General features: G+C 41.2%; 1 protein-coding gene across 1 annotated transcript; it reads left to right on the plus strand.

Moving 5' to 3' along the window:
- Positions 1 to 493: 493 nt before the first annotated feature.
- LOC128265935 (uncharacterized) lies at positions 494 to 1,509 on the plus strand. Its single transcript, XM_053002181.1, has one exon. The coding sequence runs from the start codon at positions 573 to 575 to the stop codon at positions 1,419 to 1,421; it is 849 nt and encodes a 282-aa protein (XP_052858141.1). The 5' UTR covers positions 494 to 572; the 3' UTR covers positions 1,422 to 1,509.
- The last annotated feature ends 8,296 nt before the right edge of the window (positions 1,510 to 9,805 follow it).

The following is a 9,805-nucleotide window of genomic DNA, read 5'->3' on the forward strand; positions in this document are numbered from 1 at the left end:
CTGTACATTATGGTATTAATTTCAAACATTTCGTCGTTTAAAATTTGCCAATTAAAAAACACGTACGTTAAAATACTTAAATGATTAATTACAAATGTTAGTTGAGCAGTAAATTAATTAATATGCATTTGTGAACGCTGAATCAATTAAATAAAATTGTACACGTACCGCAATGAGTGATGTTTATTAATGTTGGAATTAATCGATAAACTTTCACTGGAGATTCACAAAAGAAATTAAATTCCGCATTTAATTATAATACCTCAATGAATTCAAATAAGGAGAAAAGTTAATAAATTATCCATATATGTTATGCATGCATATCCATTAATTTATTGAACTAAATAAATTGATGAAAACAACACAAAGAAAGTCCTGGAATAAAAAGCAGCGGACTAAACTAAGTAACCCATATCAATCAATAAAGAATTGTACAAATTGGGGAGCAAACTTAGTTGGCTGTGCTGTATGCTTCACATTTGTCAAGGTGCCATTCAGTTTGCTCTGATTTTCAATCGCCTGGAGAGCTCCGACTGGTGTACTATATTGAAAACTTCTAATTTTCGTTGAAAATGTATTTCAGCCGAGTCGATCGTAACCACGACGAAGGAATTGAGATGTCAACCCTGAACTCTGGACAGGCTGGCAAGGCCAAGAAGTTGGCCACAAATCCATCCTGGCTGACTGTCTTGAAGAATGTGCCACCGAAGCCGCAGAAATCAAACCGTTTGTTCCAGCCAACATTGGAGAACAAAGCCAATCCGGTCTCTTTGATGGTTGGACGCAAGGATGTCAAGGATGTCAAGGATGTCAAGGATGTCAAGGATGCCAAGGTAGGAGTGGCAGTTGAAGAACCACAGCAAGGAAAAGCACTTGCCAAACGACCTGGATCCAAACGCAATGCCGTGCGTAATGGTCGTGGTGGCAGGATCCTAGATCGCCAGTCCGGTTCGTATCGCACCGGGGTGAAGGCGGTGGTCAAGCGCAATGGGGGCGGGGCCCACAACTGGGGATCGCCCAAGCAGGACATCGAGATGCGCAACGAGGTCGATTGGAGTCCCTCTTCCAGTAAGACCAAGTCGGCCGGCAAGTCGCTGGACATGGAGGATTCGATGGAGAAAAGAGAGCTGTTTACCCTAGACGAGTGGCGTGCCATGCGTGCGGGTGCCCAGCAGAAGAAGAAGCCTCTTCAGGAGAAGGAGCAGGAGAATGAAGATGGTGGACCAGGACCAGGAGCACCGGGAACAGAGGCCACTGGACGCCGCTCTGGACGCCAGCAGCGCCTAGTCGACATCCAGTTAATTTTCTGTGACAAGCTCCAGGCCTCCTCCTCCAAACAGGGTCCCACTCTGAAGGTCGCCCAGGATCCGAAGTTCTGCCCAAAGGTTGACGACGAGTTGCAGTTCCCGAATCTTCGCTAAGCCAACACCTTTTCAAGTTGTCCATTTCCGTACAACTTCGTATTCCGCGTGATTGGTTCTTATATTAAAAAGCCATCATAGTTCAAAACTTATTATGCGTTTTACTTCAACTTCAAATCAGAAAAGGCACTATTAAATAAAAATATGAAACAAATTTAATTAAACTGATTTAATTTACTGAAATTAAAAGTAGTATTTAACATGAAAACTTCTTTGATTAAGGCCCAATTAAATACAAGTTTGAATATTAAGGCTGATTTTACAATCGACTGCAAATATCGAATTAAAAGGCTAATATAGCATTAATCTGTCTGGAAGGTGCAAAGGAATAATATTGAAAAGAATAAGCTAGTTCCCTACATCAATACAAATTTCAGAAATAGGTTACCTTTTAAAATGACAGTTTGCAAATAAAAAAAAAAACAAAAAAAAAGTTTCTTAACAGTTATTTATTTATTTAGAAATAAAACATTACTGAAACACATTTACAAGTGTAATATTTATAACATGAAAATTATATGCCTAGATGTCAATAGAAAATCAAAGGATTTTAGAGATCATTTAATGGTTTTTAACTTCTCAATTACAATTACAAATTATTACTAGAAATAAACCATCGCTGAAACTCATTTGCATGTTAACAGAAAATCAAAGAATTTGAGTGATCCTTCAATGATGCTTCCTTAGTTCCTCACAAGATCTCTGATTTGATTTTCCCTGAATCACCTAAGCTTGTGTCCTTTTAATCGCCTTACCATTTATCGGCACTATTTTTTTTTGTTGGGGTTTCCAAATTCTCGGGGAGAACTTAAAGTCGCTTTAAGGTTGTCCGCAAAGCCTTGAACGAAAAGCAATTTTCCGACGTCACCGCAAACTTTTCAGTTTTCCATGTTGTGTTTCATCTTGTTTCTCACGCCCACCTCCTTTTCGCTGCTAGTTTCAGCTTTTTTGTGCTTTCCCTTCCATGTTACATTAAATTGAACAAATTCTAGCGAAACAAAAACAAAAGCAGCAACTGGGGAGCATAAGAAACTGTAGAGCTCGAGTGCAAAAATGGAAATAAAAAATAGGTCTGCCAACTTTTTTGCGCGGCCTATTCTCTGTCCCCTTTTCTCGGCCTCTATCCCCCTCTCGTTCGCACTAATTACAGCACACGTTCAGTGTCAAGAGTAGGAAAGAGACAGAGACAGCGTCAGCGTACGATAGAGAGGGAAAAAGTCTCTGCGAAACTGCAAATTAAATTAAATTCTAGAAAGTTTTTATGTTCCCTTATTTTTTTTTTTTTTTTGGTTTTTCCACACAGCTGCTGGGTACATAATAAAAATCTGTTTTGCTCCTTGTTTAATCTTATTTAATTGTATTTTATTTAATTTACAACAAATAGTGAGTAGAGGGCGAATTGAACTTGGTTTGTCCTTTGCACCTCTACGTTTAGATAACTGGCAACCAATTAGGAAGATACCCCAAGATCTGAAGTTTTTGTTAGCATGATGAATACATTTCGGTTGGCCTGGGTGCTTGTTAAAATTGATTGCCAGCCAAAGCAAGGGAAAAGCAACAACTGCTTAGGCTGGTTACCTTTTTGCCGGCTTTCGAGCCTGGGCCGAACATTGATTTATATTTGTATTGACACTTCTTTGGCCCCCCTTTGGCAAAAAAGCCCCGTGCCAACGGAACTGCCACTCCGATGCTGTTTGCCTATCGCACGAATTTGTCCTTGTCATTGTTTTACAAGCAGCCCCTTTTTCTCACGCCCGCTTTTCCTCCCGGAAAACCGGAGACAAAACGAGCCAATCGATTAAGCAAGTTCGGAGTGTTCCCTCAGCACACTCTGGCATATTCATTTTGAAAAGGCTTTTTGTAATCACAAAAAAAAAATCTTATTTTCAATGATGTAACACATGGTTAAAGTACATATATTTTGTATGTACAAAATATTATTATTATACAGATTTTTGACATTATAGTTAAAGTTTGCAAATATAGCAAACAAAATTTTTCTTTGCCTTTTGATATATATTTTGTTTGGGCTTTTCAATTTTGTATAAAATCTTTGAAAATTAACCAAACTTATTTTGTAGTCTATCTCTACGACTGAAAAGGTTTTATTAGCGTAAAATCTTTTCAAAAAGATGATTCCCACAACATGAAAAAACTTTTTCACAAACTCTATAAGATTTGCAAACAAAATGTTTATTAGTTTTCCTTAAATATTGCTGATCCACAAACCACAAACAAATCGGCAGAATTGCAAGCTTCGTTACACAATGGCTGGCATGTAGAACAGCATCGTAATGATTGCATAATTTTTGTGGGCATTGGGTCACACTTGAATAGTCCTGTTTCCGTCAACTGAAATTATGTCCAAGCTGACACACCAAATTACCATTGATAAATGCCGGAAATGTGCTACCCACGCCCCCTTTTGACCCCTTTTTGACCCCTTTTTGACCCCTTTTTGACCCCTTTTTGACCCCTTTTTGACCCCTTTTTGACCCCCTTTTGACCCCGTCCTGTGTTTGTGCACTGGCGGTGAGGTCAGAGGGCATTGGTATTGGGCTCAGCTCACAATGGCCATGCAAATTGGACACGGCTGCAGCAAACCCAGTTCGACTCCACCACCCAATTCCCATCCCCATCCCCATCCCCATTCCCATTGCAATCCCTGTCTGATGGCCGGAGCTGGGTCATGTTTGTGTGGCGTGTGTTTGTTTAACTTGGTCATCAAGTCAAAACAAAAGGTGGAAAAGAATGGGCAACGGAGTGCTAAAAAGAGGACAACCGGTGCCGTTGAATGCAACATGATTGGGGGTTTCTTTTGAAGGCTAAAGCGGCACTAGTTTACCGACGGCTTCCTGCAATTAATGTGATTTGGTCTCGAATAACCCAACAACTCCAATATATAACAATTGAAAATGTTTAAGTCTTTTCAATATAAATGTTTGACAATTGCAATGGCAGCACATGCTCAGATTCCAATGTCAGTTACTCAAACACATTTTTATCAGCTGTTTTATATTGCGTAAGAATATTCTGTAAACATAATTTAAATATACCGTTGAACGGGAAAGAAAACAGTATAAATTTTTGAATTTGTGCACCATAATTCGATTTTGGCAATTATCTAAGTGCAATTATTGCAAGCAGAGCACGTAAATCGAAAATAATTTGCTGGTGTGTGAATCTAGTACGACAAATTAAGCTTGCCAGAAAATTTATATTTGATTAGTTATGAGCATGGTAGAAATAATTTCTAGAATATTTGATCGGTCAGAAAGAGCGGTGTTCAACAATATTAAATTACTTGAATTATAAAAGTATTGTCAAGTCATTTTTCATAGCCAAATTTAGAGATTATCTTTTATTCAGTCACTTTATTGAAATCCCTTTTAGGGCTTTATTATTTATTTATTGGGTTTTGCGACATTTGCTATTTCTCAAGACTTTCCATTCTCGTTGTCATATTTGGCCTCTTATTTCTTTTTTTGGTCATAAGATTGAGTGGTTTATTGTTGGACCGCCTTCGGCGATCGATGGCACCGAGCTATTTTTGACATGTCGCCCATGTCAACGTCAACACAACGCTGACATCCAAGTGGCGGGCCAACACCTGAGACATGGCTCCAAGCCGAAATTCCCATTTTCCATTTCCATTTCCCATTTGCCATTTCCCCCTGGCACTTCCCAAGTGCCATTTCCCAATGCCACTTGCCGTTCGAATACCGAGCACCGAGTGCCGAGTGCCTAATGATGCGGCTGAGCGGTGGACTGGGTGCCCGGAGTTCTGTGTTTGTTTATCTAACGAGTAAATACGATTTTAATTAAATGTAAATCACATTGTCAAGCCACACACACACAGACACACACACACAGCAAAGCCATAAAAGTTACTCCGCTTGGAAAAGTGGGGAAATTCTGGGGAATAGAGGGGGGAGTGCGGCATCAACACCATCAACAATTTGAGACACACCAGCTGCCTGCTGGGTAGACTTTTCTGCCACAGCAACATACATATATTGCTTTCGCATGTTACTCATACGCCCCGTTGCTCTGCAAAAACCAGCCCCCCCATTGCAAATCCAACAAAACTCCATCTTCTTCAGCCATAAGCCATGGCCAGGACAGGCACAGGCACGGCACAGCCACAGGCCAAAACACCCTTGAGATTATTAATTAAAAGACAAGAAAACATAATTTCTAAATTTCCATACAAAAACCAAAGAACTCATGCAGATCCAACAACCGAAAACAAAAGAGGGCGGAGAAAAGTTGGGGAGAAAGGGGGTAGAAAGGTTGGGGCACACACGGAGAAAGTAATGGAGGAAAAGGGAATTGGTTATTGTGCAACTCTGGCAGATGGAAGCTCATTTGACAAGATATGTGGCTGTGTACTTTTGTCATATCAACTTGCAGCCCAGTCTGGCATATTATATTTTAGAGTTTAAAGAGAAGACAAAAGAAATTAAATAAATGCAATAATTAAACACCAAACTGGCTCTTTATTGTTCTACAACATAAGAGATTGGTATAATGGAAAATTTAAAGAATTTCTTCACCTCTATACTTCAACTTTCAGGTAAAAATGCATGGGAACGAAATTTTACTGCGAAAGTAAGTAAGAGCACTGTAGACGAGGATTATTCCTCAACATGTGCCCATCATAAATTTGAAACAAGGTTTTTATTTTTTATTTTTTGGTATTGATCTTTTAAGTACAATATTGATCTTTAAAATATAATATTTCATATTCACATCTCATATTTTATTAAATACGAAGGGGTACTAGAACAATTTATAAAATATTTTAATACAAAATTTCTATATAAGTTTAATGGGGAAACTCACTTTCGTAATGCAAATTTGGCCAACAAAAAAGCAGTTGCAGTGCTGATCCCAGCCTAACCCATCGTTGGCACACTTATCCATATCCATTGCATTTTTTAGAGCACAGATTGCCACCTGGCTGGCTGCCCATCAATTCAAATGTCAGTGGGAAGGCGGCTTCAGCTCCAGCTTCAGCTCCAGCTCCCTCAGTTTGAATTGATGATGCCGATGATGGTATCGCCACAAAGGCGTTGCCAGCAAAATCTTACGACACGTTCGTTCACCCCGGGTGATGGGCCCCGGCAAGTTGAGGCCGGATCCGTATCCATATCCGTCCGTCTTCAGTCCCCAGTCACCAGTCACCAGTCTCCAGTCTCCTCTTTCATTTGCCGAGCTCAACAAAAGGCATGTGCCATTGTCGTCGTTTATGCCGTCAAAGTGAAAATCCATGCGAGAAATTATATGTCAAAGTTTCACTTTTGATATGCCAAAGCATTTGCGTGCCACCCACACAGATGTGGTGACGCCTGGGTGTGGTGACCTCCACCTCCTGATGCTGGTTGGTGACCTCCTCTACTGCACTCCAACGCGGCACGCTCCACTGACGCGCTGACGCACTGACAAAGACACATTTGCGGGCCACACAGCGCTGAAGATGAGCAATGGCAATGACGAAGGGCTGTCAGGGGTGTCCCAAAAAGGGGGTGGTGGTTGAGGGGTTGAGGGGTTGTTAGGGGGGGAATGGACGTACTACCAATTACTCGAGTTACTGGGCCAGTGCAAGTCCGGACTAGTGGTCCGGGTCCGAAGCAGACTCCGGAGAATGCCAACGAAACGTATCCTGCCCTCTTGCCCTGTTCGATAACTCAATGCCCTTTAGAGGCTGTTGTTCTTGTTCTATCTAAAGATTATTGTCAATTGCAAATTAAAATGACTTATTAAATAAAAGAGCAAATACCCCAAAAACAAAATCAATTCTCGTGGTAACCAAAGAAAAATAAATTGAATATTTGATCTGTTTCAAACATTTAATTTATTGTAACGCATAAAAAAATGGCAGTGTAAAAGAAAATTAAGTTTAACATTCAAAAAATGCTTTTGAATTTATTGTTAAGTAACCGGAAACTAGTTAGTTAATGGCAGTTCAGGAATTAAGTATTATGATTACACCCGAAAAAAATACGTGTAAGGAAATGTATTAATTAAATACTAAATAATATAACCCTAATTTTTATACCGAAGAGTCTAAAATTTTAGTCCAAATTGTAGTCGCATTTGATATTAATTTTAACTGAACTGGCAAGTGTATTTGGAAGTTCGATTGTGAGAAGCCAAGCTCCATTCTCCATTCTTTTTTTTGTTGCAGCTAGTTGTGCGTTGTCCTTTGCTTTTGTCTATGCGAAAAGACGATGTCTTGCCATTCTTACACCCTTTCCCTTTCCCCTCCTATTTCCCCTTCCTTTTACCCATCCCATTCCACAGTTTCCTTTTTCTGTTGATTTTTCCATGGGTTGGCACCACGACCTGCACCGTTCTGCATTTTCCTTTGGGGTATATTTGATTTGCTTAATTTGTATTTCTTTGTTTTAAATAATTTTGAATACCAATGTTCCAATAATAGGATAAGAATGTGACTAGACATAAAATTGCAGTCTCATATCATTTGATTTTTAATGATACTCTCCAATGGGCATCAAAGTGGTCGAGTCATTGTCTATCTCTCCTCCCATTCCGGTTGGCATTTTCCGGAATCTTCGCTCCTTGGCTGGTGGCATCATTCAAAGCAATGTAATCTACCCTACTTTACAGTTGACAAGCCAAAGAACCCGTTCGCCTCGCCACTTTCCCTTTGTCGGTTGCGGTTGTGGCTCCAACCATCCCAGGATCCAACCATCCAACCATCCAATCTCCTCCAGACTGTCCTTCGAGTCCTGCCAGCTTTCCGGCTGCATTCGGTTCGGAATGTCGCTGCAGTCGGAGGCCACGGCATCCAAGTCCTCAATCAGACTGCCCCGACTGCCTTATCAATGTTTGCACACTTTGCTTAATTTGATTTCGCATTTGGCGCTTGGGCTCTGATTGTGTTTATCCCATGCGCTGGCCACGCTGGCTGCCACATTGAGTGGTCTGGTCATACTGGGCACTGGGCTCAGCCTCGGTCAATTTCCGCAAATTGAATGGCTACTTCCACAAATTGCCTTGCGGTTCTTACTCTCTGTGTTGCTTTCATCGGTCGCGTTTCTAAAACTTCATTTTATTTGATTCCCAAACGGAAGTCGTTTAATTTTATATTTTTAAGAAGAAGTCTATATTCTATATTCTTCCATTGCCTTGCGGTTCTTACTCTCAGTGTTATTTTTATTGGTTGCGTTTTGTAAACTTAATTTTATTTGATTTCCTATAAACGGAGCTTGTTTAATTTTATATTTTTGTTTAAACTATTAGACTGAACATTGTTTTTCTAATGATCAAGCTGAACTAAGCTGTTTGAATAACATCTTCAGTTAATAAAAATCAAATGTGAAGCACAGTGATTGATACCAGATCAATGGATCCTCCTGGTTGTCAATCGATAGGTGAACACCCGCCTTGGACCGTGATTTGGGTGAGCTCTGGGTCTGGATGCTGCCATATCCCCTCGGTCCCCTGACAGACTCTGGAATTTATCGGGCCCATTAAACGCAGCGCACTCCTTCGATTCCGTATACCGTAACCCGTATTCCGTGTCCCGTATTCCGTGTCCCGTATTCCGTTAGCAATTGGTTGGGGAGCCGGGCTCCCGGCCAAACTGACATGCAATTTATAGCCCCGACTGGTAATTGACAGTCAAGTCGCTACTTTCCCGTCGTCCCGTCGTCCCTGGCTCTTGTTTCTGCTGTTTATTAATAAATTGTCACTTGCATCTCGTTGCCCGGACTGGCAACAAACTGGCATTATGGTTGATTGCCCCTTGGTTGGTGGGAAATGGTGGAAAGTGGGGAAGTGGGAAATGGCAGCCAGATGAACGAACCCATGGCCAATTAGTTGCCATCATCGTTCATCGACTGCCCCGTAAACCGTAACTCGTATCTGTACCTCTTGTTTGCTCCTCTCGTTGCCTAATCCCATTGTTAAGCTTCATCGAAATTGTATCATTATCATATCGAGAGCTGCCATTTTTGGCTTACACAATGGCTGAGCATCGGGTTGCCGGCTGCCGGCTGCCAACTCCCAATATCCAACTTCCAACTTGCACCTTCCATCTTCTGTATCCGACTAGAGCTCCTCTTGTCTGCCGTCTGCTTCTGAATACCTGGGGGAAATCTCCATTGCCCAACGTCTCAATTCAATCTGTATAATGCTCACTCTCTCTCTATCTCTCTCTCGACCTCGGTTTTTCAAGCTTTTCCAGCTTCGATTTTGGCGTTAACAAGTTTTCCACCCACACCGCTTGTGTCCGAACTACGGACTCCGGACTGAGGACTCTGGAGTTTGGAGCTTAAGCTGCTTATTATCCCGCGGGGTTCGGAGGTCTTGGGCGGAACACACACTCACACACTCTCACACTCACACACCCACAC

This window comes from Drosophila gunungcola, unplaced genomic scaffold, assembly GCF_025200985.1.
Source record: "Drosophila gunungcola strain Sukarami unplaced genomic scaffold, Dgunungcola_SK_2 000183F, whole genome shotgun sequence".
Lineage (NCBI taxonomy): Eukaryota > Metazoa > Arthropoda > Insecta > Diptera > Drosophilidae > Drosophila > Drosophila gunungcola.

Excerpts from the sequence above, each read along its gene's own strand:
- LOC128265935 (XM_053002181.1), top strand. The coding sequence starts at position 573 with ATGTATTTCAGCCGAGTCGATCGTAACCACGACGAAGGAATTGAGATG.